The 26087-nt window shown below is 38.7% G+C and overlaps 1 protein-coding gene across 1 annotated transcript in view; it reads right to left on the bottom strand.

Moving 5' to 3' along the window:
• Positions 1-675: 675 nt before the first annotated feature.
• Positions 676-26087, bottom strand: part of LOC574673 (WD repeat-containing protein 81) — a 42235-nt gene continuing 16823 nt past the window's right edge. The window contains exons 10-26 of the mRNA XM_030998885.1: positions 24352-25778; positions 22112-22254; positions 21474-21593; positions 20167-20395; positions 19239-19439; positions 18692-18806; positions 17401-17540; positions 13517-13564; positions 12976-13168; positions 12333-12400; positions 11743-11802; positions 10891-11114; positions 8307-8496; positions 6801-6940; positions 6194-6290; positions 3227-3327; positions 676-1951 (exon numbers count right to left, since the gene is read on the bottom strand). Of these exons, the coding sequence (XP_030854745.1) occupies positions 1823-1951; positions 3227-3327; positions 6194-6290; positions 6801-6940; positions 8307-8496; positions 10891-11114; positions 11743-11802; positions 12333-12400; positions 12976-13168; positions 13517-13564; positions 17401-17540; positions 18692-18806; positions 19239-19439; positions 20167-20395; positions 21474-21593; positions 22112-22254; positions 24352-25778 (3625 nt within the window). The 3' untranslated portion in view covers positions 676-1822. The remainder of the gene's footprint in view (positions 1952-3226; positions 3328-6193; positions 6291-6800; positions 6941-8306; positions 8497-10890; positions 11115-11742; positions 11803-12332; positions 12401-12975; positions 13169-13516; positions 13565-17400; positions 17541-18691; positions 18807-19238; positions 19440-20166; positions 20396-21473; positions 21594-22111; positions 22255-24351; positions 25779-26087) is intronic.

Below are 26087 nucleotides of genomic sequence, written 5' to 3' on the forward strand. Positions count from 1 at the left end.
CATACGCTGATATTTTTTCTAAACAAGCATGCCGGTATGCTCATGGGATAATTTGGGATAAATTTGAAAATCGCCACTTTTTGAAAAAGTTTTTGCCAATAAAATGAAAATTTCAATCCTCTCCGTATTCTTGTCATAATAGTCCCAACATCCTCTTAGAATTATTATGACTCCCGTTTGTTCACAAAAAAAGGGAAGCAAAGACAAATTTGGGATAAATTCGAAAATCGCCCCTTTTTGGAAAAATGGCAAAGGGTTATACATGTAGTTTGTGCAAGACGTGTTTATGTGTCTGTTCTAACGATAATATTTCATGTTTACCCAGTATTAATACTATTCTCCCTCAGGGTCTTGCAATCATATTTTCAAGGGATATTTTTTGCATCTTAGAAGGAAGATCCTGAGATAATGCAGATAAAAATTGTCAATTACCAACCGTCAAATCATATTTGGGCATTGTTATGTAATGAAATTTCTGTTCATATTTGGGCAAGTAAATAATGTCAGGCCCCTATATTAATATCGTCTAGATTTGAACGGTAAGTTGGTTTTAAAATCCCCCTGTGTCACTTCATATGTATTGCTTTTTTTTGCAAACATTTTTAAGCAATCCTGTTGATCCCCCATTTTTTATTAAGAAGGTGAAAACAAAATTAACAAGACAACTTTAAGAAATTTCATTCAGCATTTTTAAAACTTGTGCATTTATTACAAACCACTCATTTACATTGCATAATCTGTACAGAAGGATGAGTTATTCAAAATAAATACATTATGGCAACCTTATCAGTTGTGGCATTAAGAAAGGGCTAAGTATGCCATTATTCGTACAACTAGACGTGTGATTTTAACCAAATGGGGGATTACCGCTGCGAGGTAAGTGCCGGCAGCCAGAAGAAGCACACGTTTGCATGCACATTTGAACCCAAATTACTTTTACTTCAACCAAAAAGTTCAAACAAATGTCCTCCTTTATGCAGAAGTAAAGTAATTCTTGTTCAAATGTGCATGCAAACATGTACTTATTTTAGCCGAAGCCAGCTGTATAATTTCCTCCGTTGTACAAATAGGGGCATGCTTGGCCCGCCTGACCGTAGCCCACGGCATAAATATTCATGATATTATTGCCGGGGGCTCCAAAAAGACGCCCTTAATGGACAACATCGCCTTGTAATAACTGTGTGTAAATTGCTTTTTTCAATATATATTCCTTTTTATATAATTCTACACCATCCACACAAAAATAGACTGCTAGTGTACTTTCATATCCATTTTTTACCTGTAACTACGGCGTGGAGGTATCCTACCAACAATCAACTAAATCTTGTTTTGTGTCCTCTTTTGGAGTATTTTTCCTAAAAACAAAGATGAAGGGGTGAAGGCATGAAATTGTGACTGTTATCTCAGATCTTTATGATCATTATTAACTTCATGCACCCTCACCCCTTCATTGGTAAGTAATTGTGCAGCGGTTTGCCATGAAACATGTGAGAAAGTGTATATTACAATGTCTTTGTTTTTAGGACCACACTGGAGTTACAGGTCAAAAATGGATACGGGAGTATGCTAGCGCCGAAATCCAACACCTGCATATTCACCTGTTCTACACAATTTTACATAATAGCAGCGATTGTCCTCTTTCATATGAAGTGGTGCTTGAGATTATCATGTCCTAATAGAACTTCCATATATATATATATATATATAAGCTATGCTTTTCACACCATATTGCATACAAATTTACTATGGATATTAAAATTTGAAGCCATCTCTCAGACAAATTAAACCTCGGTTAAAATGACTGGATCATGGGCGTCTCTGCTCAGGCTAGTAAAAAGATGCTGCCGTTATCCGAGGCGACCAGAAGAAGCTTATTCAGTGGAAGGACAGAGAGGGCGCCGATTGCTCCTTTAAAGGAGTCTGAACGCAGCTTGGAGCTGGAATAACTAGCCTGCAGAGGACAAAACCAAATTGTTTGAGAGAAATAAATATCCCCCAGGATTTGATGACTTTTTAATCTTTTAATCAATTCTTAAAGCCCCACTGCGCTACTTATAGCTACTTGCGCCCTCTATATAGCAAACAATGCATAATCGCTGATCATTGAAACTCCTCATGATCCCCTTTTTCTTCGCTGTGTTGTGCGCTCACATCATAATTTGCATGGGCGCAATCTTAATTCATTTGGTTTGTTTACTCGTAAATTAGACTGGTGTATTGAGAGCTAATTTGATGGGATAAGCACATGTCAGGGACCATACAGGGAGGTCTAATCCCTCCTGGACAAACTAGGGCAGAAGGGCTTTAAACCTGTAATGGAAAAACAAAATGGCTCCAGCATACCCATATAAGCCAGTTTACGGTTGCAGTCTGAGCATGAGCAGATAAAGGTCATTTGTACCAAAAAGGTAAAATCCACAGAGATGAATACTGGATATGCTCTCATGAAAGTTATGTAACATTATTCATTTATGCACCAACGGTACATTCTAAGATACACAGGTGGAAGTATTCATGAAGCACATCTAGGACTTTGGCAGTGGAACTTCTCCATGTGTAAAGATCTGTGGATATTTGGGGTCATTTGTACCATGTACTATCTGTAAACTCCCTTATTAGCATGGTCTTATGTCTAGTTCCTTTTTCGTCCTAAGTGAATTATTATCCATGACAAGATTGAAACAATATCTTGTAATTAATGCACTGCCCCTAGAATATGTTTATGAGGAAGAGTATACAAATAATACACAGCAGTGAGGGCATTGGTAACAATTACCCACACAAGGTACCTTTGGGAGGCGAGGGTGTTTGGACTGGGTTGAAGGGACTGAATGTGGTCATTATCGAAATACGTGTTAGGCAAAATAAATACCTGGTCACATGTACGCTTTCAACTAATCATTTGATTAGGATCCACGTCATCTTATAATGTGAAATAATACATTATTATTAGGGAGGGAGAGACCTCTATAGCCATGACCCCCCCACCCCCCCCCCCCCATGATGCTGCAAAATAATTAATTGCCTACATGTTTATTTAAAGAATTCCAATGCAGTTATAAATCATTTTTTTCATTGCTTTTGGAGTATTTCCCATTTATGTCAAATGTGTTATTTTAATTCTCTGAACGCTTCTGTCCCTCACATAATCTAAAACCTGGTAGTTTAACTCGGCGAATACATACATGAATACAATATGTAAATAATCTGTGTAAAAATGTTTTACCTGAGAATCGACCGTTGTATGGATCCCAATACGATTGCCACAGGTAGCCGACAGCACCTGGTCATCAGAAATGCACAGGCAATGAACAGGCTCGGTAGCACCTGTAATGCAATTATTAAATTCATAGTCAGACTACACTTCAAATAAATCCCATTTCCCCGCTGCTTAAGTGCAAAAATAAATTGGAAATCGTTGCAACAGGTCAGACCAAACAGTAATATCTGTGTGCCTATTATGTTTGATATACAGAACCAAACCCATAAAAAATCATAAAAGTCTGACCAATATTATTCAGTATATAGACATATAATCTGACCTATAAACTAGTGTCCAATCATACTGAATAAACCCTGCCTGTTCAGCTCGTTTAAAAGACTAGAACATGCATGCAAAAGACATCGAGAGGTGATGACTTGGACTAACTGTCCAAAAATGGATGTGGCAACATTATTGCATACAGCTCTCATAGGAAAGTGAAAAGTATGCCGCAGACCTGCCGCAGACCTGCCGCAGATCTGCGGCAGAGGCAAAGAGTATGCCGAAGTATGCGGCAGAAAGAAATTTTGCTGCAGACTTGCCGCATACCAGTATGCCACAGTACAGTCTGCAGCAGATCTGCGGCAGAATGAAATTTTGCTGCAGACTTGCCGCATACCAGTATGCCACAGGAACAGTCTGCGGCAGGTCTGCCACAGAAAAGTAGGAAATTATACAGTCTGAAGCAAGGCTATAGGCGGCCATTTTGTAGGACATGCAGTACCATATGAGGTTGCAGGCTGAGCCCATGATCTTGTAAATTCCTTTGTTAATTAGCACTGTTAATTGTCTTTTTAGCTTCTGTCAAACCAAACAATTTGCTTCAAGTTCAACTGGTACCATGAGAGGAATTTATTACATAAGAGGAGACTTTTTTGTTGTAACTACCCAAGACGAAAATCCAATAGAAACTAATTGAACACCAATTGAATTTTCAATTGGTTTCAGTTGGTCTCAGTAGGTTTTAACAGGTTTCAATGGAACTTTAATAGGACTTCAGATGGTTTCAATTGGTCCAATTGGGCCCATTGGCCCCATTGGCCCCATGCCCTATTAGACTTTAATGGGACCCCAATAGGCCATTTTCGTAATGTAACCAAATTTAATGCATAAGTCTTTGTGAAGTGCCTCAATACAAATTATTTCATTCACCTGGTAAGAATAATAGTATTTCAATAGACAGAATGCAAACTGCATATATCAAGTGTTGCTAGGTAGGTCAAGCCATAATGTTTGTCCAACCTGGCAACAACTAATGTATGCAGTTTGAATTATGTCTATTGAAATACTATTATTCTTACCAGGTGAATGAAATAATTTGTATTGAGGCACTTCACAAAGACTTATGCATTACATTTGGTTACATTACGAAAATGGCCTATTGGCCTGAAGTTGGACTTCAATTGGTCCAATTGAAATCCCATTAAAGTCTAATAGGGCCAATTGAAACCAATTGAAACCAATCATCTCATGCATATTCATTATTACTTTACACGTGTGAAAAATACATTTATCATGATTTGTTAAGCAAATTAAGACAATGCACATCATTTTTGTGATTTCTATTTTCCTTTTGCCATTATTAACCAATAGATTATTTTGTCTGATCATGTTACAATTACATTCACGTTTTAGCAATAGATTGATAGAATACTCTTGAATACACTTCAAATGATCTATGTGATGGAGTTAATACAATTGAGAATAGAATATACCTAATTGGTAATATTGATATATATTGGTATTACCTAATTGATAATATCGATATTGCCGGTTCTTTTACATGCATACTTTATTGCCACGTACTAGATATGATAGAGTATGCGGCAGGTCTGCAGCAGGTCTATATGAGATATGAATATTCATGATGAAGAGTCTGCGGCAGGTCTGCAGCAAGTCTGCGGCAGACCTGCCGCAGACTCTTCATCATACTGAAAGAGTATGCGGCAAGTCTGCGGCAGACCTGCCGCAGACTCTTCATCATACTGAAAGAGTATGCGGCAGGTCTGCAGCAAGTCTGCGGCAGACCTGCCGCAGACTCTTCATCATACTGAAAGAGTATGCGGCAAGTCTGCGGCAAAACTAATTTGCATGTGAAAAAGATAACTGTCTGCGGCAGGTCTGCTGCAGATCTGCGGCAAGTCTGCCGCAGGAGTATGCGGCAGGCTCATTTTTTTCCTATGGGAGGGCAAGGATGCAGTTTGGGGCAATTGGAAGGTTATTCCTTTGTTGTATTCTGCCGTTTTTCTGCTGGCATGAATAAGCCAGTTCACGGTTGTAGTCCGAGCATGAGCAGATAAAGGTCATTGCAGATCAGGTGGAATTATTCTTTGCAAAGGGGAAACAAAGGCTATTTATGTAGCACCTCTATCGCTGTAGGTGGGACCTCTTCATGTTTTGAAGGGATATTCGGGATGAACTGGTCTATTCCTCTAGTGATATGGCGGCATTTCCGACTCAAAAAGATACATATAACATACTTTGTAACCTAATTGCTAAATTTCGTTTTGACGAGCCTTTTTGATTTAAGCAAGTTTCATTACCCTCGAATTACGTCTGACTTGGCATACGTGTGCAGTCCTGTTCGTTTAACCATACAATGCCAGATAAAGGGTTTTAGGATGGTATTATCCATTCTAGCAGAACACACTTTTTTTGTTGGATAATTATCCGTAGTACATTTTAAACCATTGCCTACAAGAACCAGGTGGCTCATGTACAAGGCCCACGGAAATGAGAAAAATTGGTAGTCTTGCTGTAGTGACCACCTGTCTACAAAGACCACATTTTTTGTTTCCCTTGAAAATGGTTTCCCATTGAAACATGTACTGAAGGAACATGTACATAAAGACCCACCTGCCTATAAAGACCACTTTTCTTGTCTCGGGTGGTCTTTATAGACAGGTTTAACTGTATTAGCTATGAACATACCTCTGAATTGACAAACTTTGGATGAATCCTCCTTCCACAGTGCCATGGAGTGATCCACAGAGGATGTCAGGAATGTATGATTGTTGTAAGCCTTGATCTGGATCAACAACAAAAGTGAAAGAAGCCATTTACATGTACCTTCAACTTTGTTCTTCTTGTGTAAGTTGTGTCTCTTCATCTATGTGTACCACATTGCTTTTTCTCCCACTTTCATTCCATAGCATTCATTCCACATTCATTCTGTTCTTCCCATTTTTAACACCCCTTTTTTTCATTTTTTTAAACGTCCCTGAGTTTAATGCAAAAATCCCTCCACCAGATTTAATCTTCCATTATGTTGCCTAATCTCTTTCGGGCACTTCCACATGGCAGTAATAGAATTAGGGTAGGGTACTGGTAGATTGTCTTTCTCTGAACACCTGGATCCATATCATTTTATAGATTTAACAAACACCCTCGTGAATACAATCAAATCGTGTGTATTCCTCCACGGAGCATGCTTCACTGCTTTTACGACATGATACTTTTGTTTCCTAATTGCTACCTTGCTTCCTACATCTTCTTTTCTCACTGCCTCTTTCCATCTCCATCTTTTCCTTCCTCTCACCTGTAGTATCTCTCCTTCATGAGCTCTCCATCCTCCCATGAGTAAGCCAGTCCTAAGATCTACCATGGAAATAACGCCTGAAGAGAACCCCACACCTATGGTATAGCCATCTTGGCTGACGACCATGCAACGGATCAGACCTGAAATAAAGATATCACAGAAAACATAAATCAAGGTTGATCTGAAATGGAACACTATGGAAAGCACGCCTATAGGCATTGTTTAAATATTAAATTGTGGCGCACTATAATTATTATAATTATTAAATATGTCATTTTTAGAACTAGCAAGGTGATATCTAACAGTTCATTCATGATAAATGGACTACTCACTTCCAAGAACAACTGATCCAGAATAGATTAAAACCACTACACTGAACATATCCCCCATGAAAAATTATTTTGACCACTATAAATGATCTGGTCACGAACAAGACTGGAATGTAGAATCACGATTTCAGGAATAGTCAACCTCCCGTAGGCATAACGTGCAATTAAGAAAATTCTCTCGTTCGAAACGTCACTTCCACTAGAAATCGTTTTATGTTTTCAAACAATTCCTTATGTCAAGAGATGTTATAAGTGCCAAAGATTGGATCACAAAGTAAACGAAGGTGTGTCAGGTGCGGGAGTGAACACATTTGTCCACACAAAGACCAACCAACATGCATAACTGCTGGGGGCAACATTCAGCTGCCTATCAAGGTTGCAAGGAGGCTAACAAAGCCAACAAAATGCAAAGAATAAATATTGTAAATAAATTGACCCATGCACACACAACATAGCAAGATTACCATAGGCTAAAGAAAAACCCAAACCATAGTGCAGACCAAATCCATAGGAATCCTGAACCAATTATTGATCAAGCCAATGTAAGCCAATCAGAGGCGGACGTCGTATCCATTATCAGGTCAGCCACCGACCAATTCAATGCGTCTCGAAACCAAATCCGTGCGAGCTAATCAAACTTGTTGAATGTTGAACTTGAATGCAAAGGGCATGCTTGGGCATGGGGAAGAAAAAAATGGGGATTCTATGTTGTGAAAGACCATGACCAATGAAAACGCATGACATTACCAACCCATTCAGAAGGAAGTTCTAGACTTTTTCTTTCACAATATTGGATGTCTCATTGGACCCGTCCTAAGAGCTTCAACATATCTTTCTTCTTGCTCAGAGCATTACTGATACCCGCCGCATCATCCTCCTCTCTCCTTCTCTTTGGAAAACTGAAAGAACTTGAAGACCACGATCAATTGCAGAAGCTAGCTGGTGAATCCTGAGGAGTTTGAGTGTAGGGAGGTTGAAAAACTGAGGTGAAAGGACAGTAAGGTTCAATGGAATGAAGATTCGAAACGCGACGTCAAGAAGACATGAAGACGTGGGAATCTTAAGTTTGATACATCTTATAAGATCAGTGAAAACTACACTGAAAATGCGGTCTGCTACATCTGGTATTCTTCTTTTTTTCAAAAATGACATTCCAAATAATAAGATGGAGGCTTACCCAGTGGGCCAGAAGCTACCCTGATCTCTTGCTGGATGCCTCCATGTCGGGTATCGATGAATCGGATGCTGGAGTCTCCCGAAGACACCACAAGACAGGGGCTAGGAGCAGGCATCACCTCCATGCAGCTGGGTACGCTGCGGCTCAGATCGTAGCCCCGCACTGCTGCTCCGTTGATGGGGTCCCACACCTGACAACAATGAGGAAAAACTTTAAATTACCGAAAGACGCTCTTCAGTTGTATCAAGAATGATACAAGACTTCTCGGATCCGTATCCTCGGTTAAACACGACCCTGTGTCTAAGAGTACATTTAACAAGGGAAAATTCAGACCAAATTCTTTGTTAAGCTTGATTTAATGGATTTAGGTATAATATGAGCCTCTTTATTTTGCATGTGATATTCACAAAAAAAATTATTTAGATGTGGGGCACCTTAATTTTTAGTCCAAGTATCTTGCTCTATACTAAACGGATTGGGTATCTTTGCCTCAGATTCTAAAAAAATAATAATGGATTTAGCTTATGCTGCAATCATAATTATAAACCTTTAGGTCAGTCACGAACCCCATTACTTTTATAAGACGATCCTCTGTCGGATAATCAAGATATTTATGATTGGAAATCGAAATGTCAAAAGCCGTTTTCCAAACGTTTAAAAAAAAAACACTACATTCTATTGGGGGGAAAGATACATGCATGCCCAAGTCTTGCAAGTATCATTCTTTGAGTATTCAAATAGAGGAGCAGCTGAAAAGTCTTTTACACTATGAACATGACAGACAATGAAAGCGGACAAAATATACAGTTCCTCAGGTAAACAAAGGGACATCCTTTCACTGCTATTATGTAAAAATGTGTAGAACAGGTGTCACATGCATATTCACCTGTTCTACACATTTTTACATAATAGCAGTGAAGGGATGTTCCTTTGTCTACCTGAGGAACTGTATATTTTGTCTGCTTTCATTGTCTGTCATGTTCATAGTGTTACCTACTCACAAGTTGAAAAGCGATTGTTAGAACTTTCACTGATTGTGCATATATTAAGATGCATGGTGGGGAAATCAATTGTTTAGGCAATGGTTATTCATCAGCTCATCATGTTTATGCATAAGTTACAAGAAATGTTGGTGAGGAGGGGATAAGTTGTACTAACTGTCATAAAAACTCTTTATCTGTTGGTAAGGTATATATTGAGGAGACTGCAGCTGTACTGGATGTGACCAGGGCCAGATCATCAGTTGGCCGGCCGGGTGGGTCAAATTGGGTAGGTGGTATTTGGGGGGTTGATTAAAGCTGTATATCTGGCCCTGTTGTCACAGTTCCATGTTAGTAGTTTTCTACTGGCATGGATCTCCCCGAGAGATTCCCCTGGTAATACAACCGCGTCATTTTCGACTCGAAAACAGTTCATTTATTGGTTACATCTTTAACATTTCTGGTGATGTCAAATGACCATTTGATGTTTTGGATTGCATGATATTCTATTTAAATAAAAACCAAGAATGTACATTTTTTTCCCTCAAATAGCACAACCCAAATATTTTAAACTGATAATTCATTTGTAAAATGTCAATTTTAAACATGTATTTTCCATACACTCAAGAAGCAAAAGAAAATATTACAAACTATGTCTAGGCACCAGGTATGTACTCACAAAAATGATTTATTTTGCATGTGATATTCACACAAAAAATATTTAGATGTGGGGTACCTTAAATTTTAGTACTAGTATCTTGCTATATATTAAAGGGATTGGGTATCTTTGCCTCAGATTCTAAAAAGAATAATGGATTTAGCTCATGCTGCCATCATAATTATAAACCTTTACAAGCCGATCCTCTGTCGGATAATCAAGATATTTATGATTGGAAATTGAAATGTCAAAAGCCGTTTTCCAAACGTTTTTTTTTAAACACTACAGTCTATGGGGGGGGGGGGAACAGTGTGGTAAAACCGGTCACTCAACAATCAATTTGAAGCGCAATTCTTTTAGGTCTTCAATATTACACTATATCACAGACACTGATAACACGTAGGGCCATGCACCTCTGATTTGGGGGACATTTGTTGACATGATGTTAAATGTAGTATTTTTTTATGCTATAAACATAATATGCTTCACATTTCTGTATTTTCGAAAACATGAAAAACTTTCATTGAGTACTGGTATGCATAATGCATACCAGTACTCAATGAAAGTTTTTCATGTTTTTTATTTCCCTGTGCATTAGTGAATGGCAAGGAGATAAAAAAAGAAAAGAAAAGAGGAACTGCGTTTATCAAAGGTCCTATATATATATATATATATATCATATATTTATGTTTATCAAAGGTCCTATATATATATATATATATATATATATATATATCATACATGTATATATATATATATATCATATATATATATATATATATATATATATAGGACCTTTGATAAACGCAGCTCCTCTTTTCTTTTCTTTTTTATCTCCTTGCCATTCACTAATACACAGGGAAATAAAAAAGGCTTACTAAAAATCATATGTGAACATGCTTAAAAAAGCTTTAAAGATGATCTTATCTAGAGAAATAAAGCTCACATGAACGTTGCCATCACAGGAAGCGACAAGACGCTGGGACTCCAGAAGCCTCACGTCAAACACGGTCTTCCGGTGGTGAGGGTACGTCAGCTGACAGCTGGACTTGGAAGAGCCGTCGCCAGAGTTGCGCAGGGACCAGATCTTGACCGTCTTGTCCTTGCTGGCGCTCAGGAAGGTGTTCTCGTTGGGCATCATGCACAGGGCTTTCACTCCACTTGTGTGTCCTGCAAGGGAGATAGAATCACAAGATAAGAGGGAAATCCAACCTTGATAGAATATTACTCTAATTAAGAGAGAAGTACGAGTCTGAAGAATATTCTAGCGGCTCGATTCTGGACGGTTTCATGTGATTTTATATTGTTTGCAGATAAAACAATATATCAAAGCTACCAACCATTTCTATTTTCAAGGAATGATTTTTACTCCTTAAAATCTTTCTGAAAAACTGCTGTATAAAAGCAACATTCATTGTATATGCCTTGAGAGATTCCTAATTCTCCCTTTGGTATTTTGGCAGCCAAAGAGCAAGAAATAAATATTCTCTATACTACTTATTCCGCTTCAATTGAAGTTCATGAAGCCATGAACGCAGACTGTATTTGTAAACAGCTTAGAGAAGAATAATGCAGTATTATACAAGTATTGAATGTTTCGGAATTTGATGCAATGACATATTTAAGCCCAAAATATCAATATTTCCAGAGTGATGTTATATTTCATCAATGCCACAGGCTAAAGATTTCGTTGGGCTTTTAAATCCTAATCTCTATTACATTATAACTCTTGATGTCTTAGAATAATTTTGATATACTTGTAATTGCTTCCTACTACATTTGAAAATATAATTCTTACCTGTGAATGTCTGGAGCTTGATTTGACAGAAGTGCATTGAATTGTCATGATCCTCTCTTGCTGTAGGAAAATAAGATATTAAAGCAGATAATCTTATATTTTGTTATCAGTCCCCATATCAGCATACAGTTTCCTTCTCGAACATGTAAAAACATTCTTTTCGGACATGCATTTGTTTGAAATTACAAAAGACATGGCCTCTTGATGTGAACTTCCTGATGATATATAAGACCCTACCCCACCAAAAATACTTGATACTTGAGACTAAAAGATCAGAATCCTGAGAGATGCAATTGATTCAATACAATACAAGAAGGCAACAAACACCATATCACTCCCATGTCAATGATTCAAATACTGTTTCTATTGAATACATTCAACAGTAAGATCTTGTCACTATCCTCATTTCAATAGGAGACAGCTGAATTTTCTGATGACCCAACCCCACAAAATAATTTAAAGACAAATTTCCATCAGATACATTAAAACACAGGACAAAATATCCCGACATGCATCAATCAAGAAATGTTTATTATGTTGGAACTATAAAAAAGGTGCCCTATCGAATACGATCTATATCAATAACTCACCCAAGTACTGATCCCAGTAGCTAAGCCAGGTACCTTTCATTGTTCTTTTGCTTTTATTCATCTCCATCCTGTTAAATTAAAGTGAAAGAAGTAAATCACATTGTATCACTCTATACAGCTGCAATAGCACAATCAAACAAATTATTTCATTTTGGTTTCCATCTTTCTCTCTAAGGGCTTGTTCAAATATGATGGGGCAAAACCAGGGCAATATTTTTATGACGCAAGGTGTAATAAGCTCAACATTTTGGTATCTTATAACACATAGCTTAGTGAGTGAGCAAGTCCTTCGTTGCGCACAGTTGCCTTGTTACAGTATATTATCAGCCATTTGATTAATCTGTAGATGTTTCTTTCATATATGCATGACTAGTATGAGAGGGAGGGACAGTGAGTTGTCCGGACATGTCACAAACATAAAGCTGTCATGTTTGCCATTTAATTGTACAAGAATAATTCATTCAGTAACATCTGTCAACTTTTATCATTAAGAATTTTGTTAAAATTAAATTGAATAAATCAATGAAATCTTGAACGAAAGTGTTTCATGTTCTGTTTGAAAATGGCTCAACAACCTGTCCAGACACACAACAAGCAGGTATACTCGACCTCATCTTTGTTTGAATACATGCAAGACTCTCACCTTGGGCTCGTCTCTGTAGTTTGGGCCATGTCTTTCTCTCCCTGCCGTCCGCTCTTCCCCTCACCACCGTTGTTACTGTTCGTTGCAGGGTTGGGTTCCTCATCTCCGAAGGCCGGCCCTATCCTGTTCCCGATGACCGTCATGTTTCCTCCGAACCCGCTTCTCCCGGTGACAAGGCTACCCGATGTATTATCTAGATCAAAAGATTGGGGGGAAAAGAAGTTTAATTCTAAGTTCTGGCTCTCAGCAGACGAGGTGCTTGGATGGATTAAAGATGGGCCTGCAAGGTGAAAGATGTTTGGTTACCCACCGAAATGTTTTAACTTGGCCTTAGTAGTCTCCGGATATATTTTGAATAAATGAATAAATTAAAATAATTATTTATTTTGGTAAATGACAAGATTAACTGCATCTCCAACGTACCAACAATATCCATACATTTAAATACCATGTGACCTTTGCATTTGGCACCATGGTGAGGATGGCGATATCAAAATATACAAGACTGAATGTCATTTGATATGGTCTGTATGTTACATACCTGATGACATGGAAGATGACCATGATCTGTCCTCACTTAGATAGGATACTGCAAAAAAAAAAATGTAAAGAGAGATATATACAATGTGTGTAGGAGACAACACTAATAAGGCTTTTCCTTTCTAGCTATCTTCGCATTCTCATAAATACTCACTTTTCCCTATATTTTGACCAGATTTCCTTTATGATGTATATTATATTGTATGATTAACTTTGAAATGTATGTTATTTTGTCTTTACATGTATGGGATAATGTATGTTATTTTATCTAAATGTTTTTTTATGATGAATTAATAAAATAGACTATCTATCTATCTACCCTTTGCACAGTCAAGCTTATCATGAATTTTAGATTCGTCAATCATGCAGTAGATGAGTGATCTGGATCATCAAGATGTCATCAAACTGCATTGTCTGAAAATGTAACCTATAGTTGCACATGAGAGACTAGCAGCCTTGCAGAGCCAATGAGAATATGGGAAATTACGGACATACGGCCGAACGCATGTGCGTACGTCGGGTTGCTTTGCATGGTCGCACGTACGTACATGCGTGCAGGTATAACGAGGCTTAAGCCCGCTTGCCCTCGTCAGAACACACAGAACACAGAGTAATAGTCTACATCGGAACATCGCATCACAGCATCGCATCGGATATTGGACTTGGATTTAGAATCTATAGTGCAGCTATCGGTGCCATTATCACAAACGTGTTAAAGTACCCGGGGAGTGCTTGGTTAACTCCAAAATCCAAAGTCATTACAAATGTGAGTGCATTTTTATATGATACGGCGAGTTTGGACAAGTTTGTTAGACCGGAAATGTAAACAGTAGCCGAGGCCAAGGGTTCAGCCAAAAAGTGACGTTGTTGGGGTAATAATGATTATGATAATAGTAGAACCAGGGGACTGTTCGTAGAAACCATAATCGTGGATTCGCCTATGTTACATTTTGTAATAAATGTGTCAGTCTTTTAATGTATGTGTTTTTGATTTTTGAAGGGAGGGGCAGCAGTACCAATTACAGGTGACTGTGTGACACATTTAATATTGATGAATATGTGCTATCAGGAAAATTGTTTATTAAGGTTCAAGTTCTCACACAAAAGTTGAGTTTAATAAATATAGTTAAATTTATAAGTTATATAGTTATTTATAACTCACTTATTTGCATGCTGTTGATAATAACTTGATATTATGGATATCATTGTTTCATGATATAATGCTAATCATAGAAATGTTGTAACTTTGATATTCTACATCCAATTGAAACAAAATTCAATGCTATGCTTGTCAAAATTTGTTGAGTTTAAGTTATATTTTGTGTGGATTTCGATGTACAGCTTAAAGATGAAAGTGTAGAGCTATTCAGTTATAAATGATGTTGTTAGATAATGTGGGTAAAGTATTATTTTCATCATTATTTGTTTTTGTATCATTTATCTTGATATATGTTTAGGTGGGAGGATGCGTATCAACACCTGAATATTCAAGAAGAACCATCCAAACTGAACAGGGAGGAACCTCTATGGAGGTCATCCTTTGGGGTGAGGCAGCAATTAAGGAATGGAGTTTAAGTAAAGGTGCAACCATTACAGCCCTCATCGAGGAGGATCAAAGTCAAATGAAATGTGACATTATAAAAGCAAGGTTAAATTGGACTGTTTTGACATGAACTAGGACCGTTTTTTTTTGTAATACTTTTTGCATTATTGTTTTATAAGCATTGAAGTTCTAACTTGTGTTTTTTTAATGATATTGAGTTGACAAGAAACTGTGTGAAAGTAATTTGGAAGGGATGATACTATAGTTTAAACTTTGACAAAAGAGAAAGTTTATTGATTGGGTTCATAACATGTTAATCAAGCGTAATGCACATATCCTACTTATACAGGGTAAGTGCATACAACCTCGAGAAAGTGTAAGATATCTTGGAGTTATTATAGATCAGCAATTGAAATGAAAAAAAACATTGAACATACATGTGCAAATGCTAGTGAGCTTATTAAATTTTTGGGATGGCTTTGTAATTATTTGAATGAGCCTAGCTTAAAATTGATCTATCAATCCATTATTCTTCCTATGTTTGATTTGTTGATGTAGCGTACAACTCAAGTAATAACAGATAAAGCACTCAATTGCAAAAGTTACAAATTAGAGCAGGTAGAATCAGGCGCGTACACAGGGGGGGTGTTTGGGGGGTTAAACCCCCCCTTTGGTAATTTTTTGTGTGTAAACCCCCCCTAAATTTCTCTAAAACCCCCCCCTTTTGGATTTTTTTTTTTTTTTTTTTTTTATTAAAAAAAAAAAAAAAAAAAAAAAAAATTCCCATGGTTGACCTAAAGCCGACCTTACCCCCCCCCCCCCCAACGGAGCAAAATGTCAAATTTTCAAATTTCGAGACCCCCCCCAAAAAAAAAAAATGTGTCCTCTTACCCCCCCCCCCCCCCCCGCTTATTCAGCGGTCGGCTGAGTCGTTGCGATTTTTTTTGGGACAAAAAAAAAAAAAAAAAAGTGACCTCTTACCCCCCCCCCCCCCCCCCCCCCCCGCTTATTCAGCGGCTGGCTGAGTCGTTGCGAAATTTTCGGCCCGATTTATAAATGTTAAAACCCCCCCCTTGAAAAAATCCTGCGTACGCGCCTGGGTAGAATTATACTTCAGATAAGTCCGTTCAAACACATATTAAATGGGAATAATTGGCCTTTTGCCGTTTAAAACATACAAACTCTATGGTTTTTAGAATCCTTCATGACCTCAGTGCCCCTTACTTAAAGAAGTCCTTTCACTTTGTTTATCAACAATATTCATTACGTTCCATCAGAAATTTATCTTTACCTCAACCCCATACCGAATCATGTCGTACAACCTTTTCATATTATCATCCCCATGCGCTCGGGAAACTGAAGATGATCCTCAACATGAAGAGGATTAACCTCCACATCGCTCCAATGCATTTTCACATGGAGCATTTGTCGACTATCCTCCCTATGATAGGCCGGGAAGATCTGGCAGTCTTGATCTATCTCAGGGAAGCGTATTTTCACATCACCACCCATCCCCGATCAAGGGATCTGCTAGGGTTTGCCTTTCAGGGCCACACCTTCAGGTTAAGGCCGGCGCCTCATGTTTTCACCCGCGTGGTGTCTGCTCTCACTGCCTTTCTTCGGAAACGCGCTCTCTGGCTTTTTGCCTACCTAGACGACTGGTTCCTTTTAGCGAGCTCAGAAGCTCGTCTACTGGTTCACTTACAACTGCTTTTACGGACCACGCAGGGCCTCGGCTTCTGGTAAATTGGGAGAAGTCAGAGCTGTCTCCCTCTCGATGGATGGGGGTCCTGGGTTTTGCTCTTGGGAGGGTGGGGGCATGATACTGTGTAACAATGTCGTTTTTATATCATTTCAATATGTTATGAATTTTAATTTGCGACGTATCATTTTCTCTTGTTTGTTTTGCATTGTTAACTAGACCCCTCGGTAGAACAGCTGTGCTGCACTGGCACAGCTGAGCAGGGTGGTCCATCCAATGTTATTTTCTCATGTATGTTTTTATTTATATGTTTTCATACTTGGTAAATCAAATCAAATCAACAATGCACACGTTTTTAGTGCTTGTCTCGGTGTCTCCTCTTCACTTATTTTCTTAATTCACCAGTGTTATTCTAACTATTAGATCTGTTGCCTCACTCAAAATTTCGGACATGGTTTTATTTTGATGAAATTCATGTATGCATCTAATTGTACATGGTGTCTTTGTTACAATAAAACCATGTTTGAAATGTAGAGTGAGGCAATAGATCAAACAGTTAGAATACCACACGGCAGGTCTGCATTAGCTTATATAAATTTTAAATAGTTCAAGGCAAAAATTGTGACAGAGTGTGACTTACCCGGGCTGCTGATTGTACTGCCGTCGTCTGAGAAAGGGGACTGAATGGTCGGAGAGAGCTGGGTTGACATTGCTCTCTCATGCTTGCTAGACAGGGCCCAAATCTGCTCATGATTATCCAGAATCCTTTCCATGTGAATACTACAAATACAAAAATAATATGTTTCAAATGATGGAAGAGAAATTCAGAATTAATTTTGGATGTATTACCAATATCTGAGAAAGGGTACTAAAATTAGAATTAGGATGAGATTGTTTTCTCATGTTGGCTGGAGAGGGCCAAAATCTGTTAAAGAGAAGGTTCATTGATGTTGAACTTGACATAGTTTACCTTCATCAATATCCCTTGATAATGTCGATATGGACGATATGTAATTATTATCATGATTTTTATGCTCAAATGTAATAGAATTAACATAAAAATCAAACAAACATTTGTAGAATCAATGTATGATCATTCCTAGTTCCAAAAATAAAGGAAATATCACCACTTATCTCCCTCTTCTTTTAACTTCTGTTGTGTGCAGCTTTGTTTTGTCTTGTTTTGTCCTGTCATGTCCTTTTGTGTGTCTTGTCCCATCCTGTCTTGTTTATCTTGTCCTGTCTTGTCTTATCTTTTTATGTAATTTTCCTGTCCTTTGTGTCCCGTTTTGTCATTCTTTTTTTTAATTCTTTTATTTATACTTTAAAATGGTTTACGAAAATATGTTATTATATCATATCTATTTTACTGTGATTATTAAGACACTTTAAAATGATTTATGATAATAATGTTCATATTATATTATAGCTATGCTTTCCAGTAGGTTCCTGTTTCATTTCATTATTTTGAGCTTACTTTGTCAACTATATTCTTTATTGTGCAAACAATTGTCATATGAAATGAATAAATCAATCAATCCAAAAACAAACAAAAAAGAAAAAAAAATATATACAAACAACGTTAAACTCATATCTAAAAATTGCAATGGGCAACTAACATTGTCCCGAATGTGTTCTCTCATAATCTACCGTAGGGCTCATTCAGACATGAAGCAGAAAGCTACCATATTGTACATGTTAATCCAAAGCATTTGTTTTCATGCAAACTTGATTCTGCTAGGGTTTTTTTTTTCAGTGACCATAGAGGCCCTTCTGGGGCACACACTGCAGATGCAGGTGCAGATTCTGCATCTTCTTTTCCCCTTTTTTTTGGGGGGGGGGGAGGGGGGAGGGGAGTAGTTACCTGAGCCATGTCTGAATGGGGCACTAATGGGCAGAATAATTCATGAAACTAATGAAATTGAACGAACCTGCCCGTAAGTCTACAGAGTGGGATGAAAGCAGCATGGGCCAGCTCTGGTGTGAACACTTCCTGCAACACACCTCTCATGTCTTCCAACGAGGCAGACTCCTCACTCTGACCTCCTGGAAGAGTGAAAGAGACAGAGATAGAGAGAGAGACAGAGAGAGACAGAGAGAGATAGAGAGAGGGAGAGAGAGATAGAGAGAGAGAGAGAGGGGGATCAATATTATTTAGGGAGCACCAAGGCATATTGTTTGTTCACTTGATTCTCAATCAAAAGGTTGAGGGTTTGAACTTATTCTGATGCACATGTCAACCAAGGCATGTTACCTACAATTGTTTTTTTAGTCGACTTGTGTTAATAAACAAAATCAAGTGCACTGATATTGGCTGCCTATAAAGCTGAAGCTTTGGTTAATTACATGCTGAATGTGGATAAAGATGCTGTGACAATATCTTTGCATTATACAAAATAATTGTTATCCTTATTATTAGGCTCCCATTGTACATTTTCTTTCAAACCAACTTGTTCTCATTCAGAAAAAGTGACTTACCTAAACTACTAGGTCTTGGTAGAGACCCCGTGCTATGGGGAGTCGTGCTCAAGTCCGAGGCTGATCCTGTTGACTGCAGTCTGGAATGTGGAACCACCGGCGAGCCGTAGACCAGTTGGTTGGTCTCATCGTCCAGTTCGATGTTCAAGTACTTGTCCTCGCTGTCTGTGCTCAGGGCCAGGCTGTTCTGACGACTGAGATCTAAAAATTGATCAGAGTAAAGAATATCATGTAGTGCAAGTCCTAGATATTTTGTCCCATTAGTTACCAACCACATCTGGGCAGTGTTTCACGAAATCATAAGTACGGTACAAGTTCACCGACACCCCAATGACATGTGTGTACTGAAATTAACAAGCATTTTGATGGGATGTAGGTTTCATGAAACGATGCCCTGATATTACGTTGATGGCTGCAATAGAGCTCACAAAATATGAAGTTAAATGAAAGTTTTGATGCTGGGTTACAATTCCATTATAGCTGGTATTAAACACCGGGCACACAACATGCCAGAATACCTTACACTTGCCCCACTTGGTAGTTTAAATTGAAGGAAAAGATAGTAGGAACTTTACAGAAGAGGTACAGGCATGATAAAATTGGTGTGTGACAGTAAAAAGCCCTACCATCAGCTGTACATATGATGCAGTCCCCCCCCCCCCAATCGTAGAGAATGTAACCATTCTGTAGATCATAAACAACTTTGGCTAAACGCAATATATGTTGAAACTATAGCAAATAAAATAATCATATCAACAACACATGGTCAAATGAAATTTGCTTACAAAAGTGACATTTCATTTCAGTTTTTCAGTGAAATACATACTTCATCCAAAGAATATAAAAGTGACCAAACATATCAAGGTTGCCAATCCAATTAGTAAATTTCCTTGATGGGTCAAATTGGAGAATAGAATAGAATTATTACCAAGGCTTCTCATCGTTGAGGCACCCAGCTTGAAGCAGAGGAAGAAACGCTTGAGAACGTCCGTCATGTGATCTCTGGACATCTCGCGTCCAATCCGCAGAGCGATGGTGTTGAGGATGTCGACCAGCTTGAAGCAGATGACTGCCCTCGCTTGACTGCCGCTGGGGAAGCTGATGCTCGTGCAGGACATGATGTCCAGGAGAGGGTGAAGGAACTTCCCAAAGAGATACTGACAGGAGAAGATGGGAATGGAAAGAAGGAAAAAATTCACTTCCTCTCATAAATATGCAACTAATGATTTTAATAAATCACTGAAGAGAAACAATGTACCAATTAAATTTTCCTCTATAACCTTATCAGTTTTTTCAATATCAACCACATATTTTGGTTGAGAAGGCACTTCTCGTCAAACAGAAATCTTTCAACTCCAAAGTAAAAAATAGTGCAAATTTTGTGTTGGACAACACCAGATGACTTAATGAAAAATTGACCCTTTCTGTTCTATACATAACCTTTCCAAGCACAAATTAGCACCTCTCACTATGAATATGACGGACAAAGAAAGCGGACAAAATATACAGTTCCTCAGGTAGACAAAGGAACATCCCTTCACTGCTATTATGTAAAAATGTGTAGAACAGGTGAACATGCATGTGACACCTGTTCTACACATTTGTACATAATAGCAGTGAAGGGATGTTCCTTTGTCTACCTGAGGAACTGTATATTTTGTCGGCTTTCTTTGTCCGTCATATTCATAGTGTCTCAAGCCCATTGAAGGAATACAATGTACTTTGTGTGCTTTTATACAGAAGTTTTCAGAAAAAAAAGATCTAAGGGTTCATCAACAAAAAAAACTACTATAGGAATACCAATTCCCCCAAAATACTCATATTTCAAATTGTAACAAAATATTTTAGAAGCTGTTTGATTTCTTGGTAATCTTATCATCCAGAAAACTTCTAATAGGAAATCAGTCCCCAAAATATTACATAATTCATCACAGACATGTTCCAACATGAGGCAACCATCTCAAAATATTCTTCCACTGCATGACATGCGCTATAATTTCTAAATACATGGCATAATTGCTCCTCTATATTTCACTTTATTGCATGGGTATGTGAGGTAGTTTACATAGAGTGGCACTTAAGCAACAGTAACAGGGACTTTAAGATCTGCTACGTGTCATGTCCTTTAAGGCACTGTGATGTCCTTTTAAGGCACTGCCAGTGCCTTGAAAGGACTCCACTATGTTGACGTGCAAATCTAAAAGTCCCTCAAAGTAGAGGGATCGAGAGTCTGACCTGCAATTTCTGCATGAGACTGGAGTCTGTCAGGTATGGCAAGATGTGTCTGAGGAGGACCACTGAGCTGATGAGACGACCCTCGAGCTTGGCACTTACTTTCCTCTGCACTCTGCGTACCTGTCGCACAAGAAACAAAAGGCTTTGATTTGGAGGGTGATTTTGGTATGGATGTTGGTACTTCGTTGAGAGACATAAGAGCATTGCATGAAATTAGTATGCTCCAAGGCAAAATTTTGGAAAATTTAATACACATGGGACTATGTTGAATATTCACTGCTGCACTAGTGTACAAGAAACATCAAAATCAATGTAAGCAGGATTTAAATTACTCCAGTTTACTAGATTACCTGATTCAGGAACTCTCAATTTATTTTGGGGTTTCCAATTTGAAAATCAAATATTTACATGACGATTTACCCTTCCTGTAAATGGTAGAGAACCTCGCAAGGTATGTCACAGAGTTGCCAATTTGTCTTTGATCAATTGCAACTTCAAACATTCAAAATCATCTAATTTTATATTTATATTTTGTTCAAACTTTCACTGATCTGTTTAAAACAACTTGTTCAAAAACAAACTTAATATCAGGGTGGACTTCTCCTTTAGTGGGTTAAAATGTTATTAAATGGACTTACAGTTTCTTTGATGAAGGGTAGATACTGCTGGAAGATGAACTGGTCTCCATACAGGACTGCAATGTCAGTTAGGCACTTTAGAACAGGTTTGGCATTGATGTCACCCGCGACCGACTTCTTCCCAATACAAACACGAGAGTTATCTGAATCAATGGGAGATAAGAATGCAAGTATATGAGATATAAACAACAACAAAACAGAAAGTTGCACTATTTGTTTATAAATCCATGTATAACCTTTAATAGCCAATCCTATATTTCTAGTCTGTTTTGTCCCATCCAGCAATCAAGATATTCATTACGCTCAAGGTCAGATCCTCTTCTTCTGCAAATCCCCTGCATCAATTTGAAGAAGGGTCAACAAAATATAATTTTTTCTAGTCCCACTATTTGGAATAGTTTCCCATTAAACATTTGTTCCTGCTCCTCAGTCGCATCATTTAAGAGAAATCTTGAGGCTTATTTGTTTTCTTTGTAATTGTTTTTTGACAACTTAGGCGTTGTGTGGAGTTGTGTGGGATGTGAACGAGGTTGTGTACCGTGTTTTGGACCTTAAAGCTGTCATAGAAATCACATGTGATTTTTGCTATCGTTGAATTTACTTCATCTATTAATTGCCTTTTTTAAAATTTTTTAATTTATCAACCATGCCACGGAAACTTAAATCTAAGGGTCGGGATGAAGCAGCAGTGGACGATCCGGTGTCACCATCAGCAACCGAAGCTACCGGGGACCACACCATCACCTGTGAACAACTTGATCCGGCTGCTCGCTCAACCGTGACTCAACCAGATTCCCGCTTGATTGATACCATTCGGAACCAGGTGGATAGCACACTCGAGAGTACCTATACAAAAGACAGACTCGTCCAATTCATTGCTGCTGCCATAAAGGACCAGATAACACAGGATATCTACAATGCCATACGTCTGGATCTTTAAGAGCGTCAAAAGGAGATTACTACACTGAATGATAAGTTCAACATTCTCCAGAAAAAAGTTCTAGATCTACGCCGCATCAATGAAGAAGAGGAACGTAATCAAGGAAGCAACAAATGAAAACACCAATCAGCTAACCATCGCATAACGCCGAGAAACTGTGTATGCACTAGGAGAGCAAAATAAATGTTTTATTTACTAATATAAAGCACTTTGAGCATGTTTATGTAAAGGCGCTACCGGTATATAAATATCAATATATATGTATGTAGTATGTAAAACACACCATTCCAAATCAAAATAAATGATGCTCCAATGTAAGTGTGTGTTTAATTTTTTTTAGTAGAGTTATGCGAACTTTACTTCGTGATCTTGATGGAGTTCATAACTGTGGAAGTTGCTACCAGAGCCTTGATTTTTGTATTCGGCACCAGCAATCTTTTTCCTCAGGCTACACCGGTACGAGAGGTATCCTCCATGTAGCCCAGAACCTTAATTTTCCTGCCATTGGCAAAACCTTGTCAATATAACTCCGTTTAACGAGGGACAAGAAAGTTCTTCATGACAAAACTAGTGGCACGCTGAGCTTCGTCTAATTAGTTTTCAAGATTCATCGAGTCGTTCCATCCAGGATCTTGAAGACAACGTCACATGACCGATTGCCGTAATGAGTGATTACGGGGCATCATCCTTCCGACACAAGTCTCCAAAGATCGATTCATCATAGAAATCATGTCGGTATTTGATCTTCTGATATAGCAACAAATATTGATGTAACAATGTAAGTGTGTGTTTAATTTTTTTTTTGTAGAGTTGTTTATCAATCAGCTATATTTTACTTCTGGGGACCAGAACTTAACACCACTATCTGAAAGACTCAACTTAGTTTTTACCCATGGATCGTAAGAGGCAGTTTGTAAGTAAAGAAAGATAGTACTGACCACTACGTCAAAAACAATGCTACTGACAAAACAATTTTCTTGTGTACATGTCATTAGCATCAGTGGACTAGGATTTCAGTATCGCTCAAAAGATAGAATCAGATGAACTAAGAATTTTTGGAGCTTGATTTTATTCAATAAAACTCTTACGTCCAATACAGAAGATAATTCACCCTTGATTTTTTGAAGCCCCCATTACAAAGTACGATCTCTAAGGGCGTTGTGAATTGCCGAGAAGCCTGCCTGAAAGTAGTGCAGAATTTGATAAAACAAAATGTGAAATAAACAACTTAATATAACATCTCCCATTACTCTTAAAACACCATCCTTGCTATAGGAAACAGAAACTGTTAGGTTCTCACCTATCTCACTTGAATCTACATCTTCATGCATGTAACAGTAGACAAGTTGATCTGGCATCATGTAGCATCCTGAGAGAGCTTCTAGAAGCTTTGGAGTGATGAAACGAACTGTCAGCGTTGGCCCGATCCGATGTGCCAACCACATAATGCTCTCACTTGCAACATCGCTCAGGCTCTTGCCGATGAGTGTGTTGACTTGGTAGAGTTTAGAGGACAACTGCTTCTTGTAGGTTCTCCTGTACTGGTCAATGGGTTTGGTCTGGCTTGTAAAGAGAAGGTCCTGTTCTTTGGTTTGAGAATGGGTACTGGGAGATGGGGACGAGGTAGATTGGCGTGGTGAAGACACATCCTTTGAAGGAATTTTGTCAGAGGTGGGGGAGCCTTCATCAGGCTCTTCTGATAGAGAGGGTAGATTCCCTGAGCTGATGGATGCTGTGTCTGGCTCTTTGCCCATTGCGATGGTTTCACTGCCCTCGCTGTCCAAAGGTGATGCCTGCCCACTGTTAGAGCTTCCATCATCTCCATCATTCTGAGACACGAGGACATCTTCATCATCTTCTGTCCTCTCCTTATCCTGGTCAGTATTCTCCAAATCACTGATTCCTTGTTCAATTGTCCTCTCTTCACCAGCATCATCTCTAACTTCATCACCATCCTCACTTCCAAACAGTTCCTCATCAACAGAGATGCCTTCTGTTTCAGCCAGGAATGTCTCAGCCTCTACTGTGCTGTTGCTCCCCCCTGAGGCCATTGTGGCGATACAGCTGGTCTGCTCGCTAGCACCGTGCACAAACATGGGGCACTGCTTCAGCCCGTTTGTTGCTTCTGTGACGTAACTCACTAAGGTGTTCAAGAATGGCTTGAGACCCAAGGACATGATGACCTGAGAGAGAAAAGAATGCTGAAACAGCAGGAGGTAGTCTGGCGAGGTGAAGTCGGAATCGAAGAGACGACCCAACGGAGCAAGCAGTTCCTCCGTTGCCAACTTGGGACCAAGGTGAGCTGTGTACTTGCTGAACAAGGACAGCGCTGCATACACAGCGGTACTGCCCTCCTCGAAGAGACTCCTGATGTAAGGAAGCAGGATATCCCTTCCTTCTTTGGTGATGTCTTTGGTGCACCTAGGCAGCCACTGCCTGGCCAGATGGACCATACTCATAGCCTGATGGTCAGTGAGGTCTGTGGGATGTAGCTCCTGGTCATCCACCTGGAACCTCTGCAGGTGAAGCTCAGCCAGGAACTGATGCAAGGACTGAAAGTACTCAGGAAATGGAACGAGACCAGAGTGAGGTTGAAGGAGAAGGCCAGGGCACATCGGTGGATGGCCATTTTGACCACTCTGAAAGTATGCAGAGAACTCCCAAGGCAGGCCTTCACCTGAAGTCTTGTCCATCTTCAGCAGGGTATGCATGATCTCTCTGACTGGCCTGAAAAGAAAAAAAATTACCCAAGAAAATAATAATGATATACATGGAAACTGTCAAACATTCTCTTTTCCATTTCTATAATTATTGACACACTACGTATGGATGTAGAATTACACTGTAGACCAAGATATTATAATACAGTGTCAAGTTAATGATTATTCCTATGGATGTTTAATGAAACATATCTTGAAATCGTTGAAATATTTATAAACAAGGGAAACGCTCTCGGCGGTCTCGCCTGCATTACGCAATTCGATATGATGAAAAATTGAGGTTGGGACATTATGTATAGGCAGGGTGGCCCATTAG

The sequence above is a fragment of the Strongylocentrotus purpuratus genome, unplaced genomic scaffold (assembly GCF_000002235.5).
Source record: "Strongylocentrotus purpuratus isolate Spur 01 unplaced genomic scaffold, Spur_5.0 spur5_scaffold_5, whole genome shotgun sequence".
NCBI lineage: Eukaryota > Metazoa > Echinodermata > Echinoidea > Camarodonta > Strongylocentrotidae > Strongylocentrotus > Strongylocentrotus purpuratus.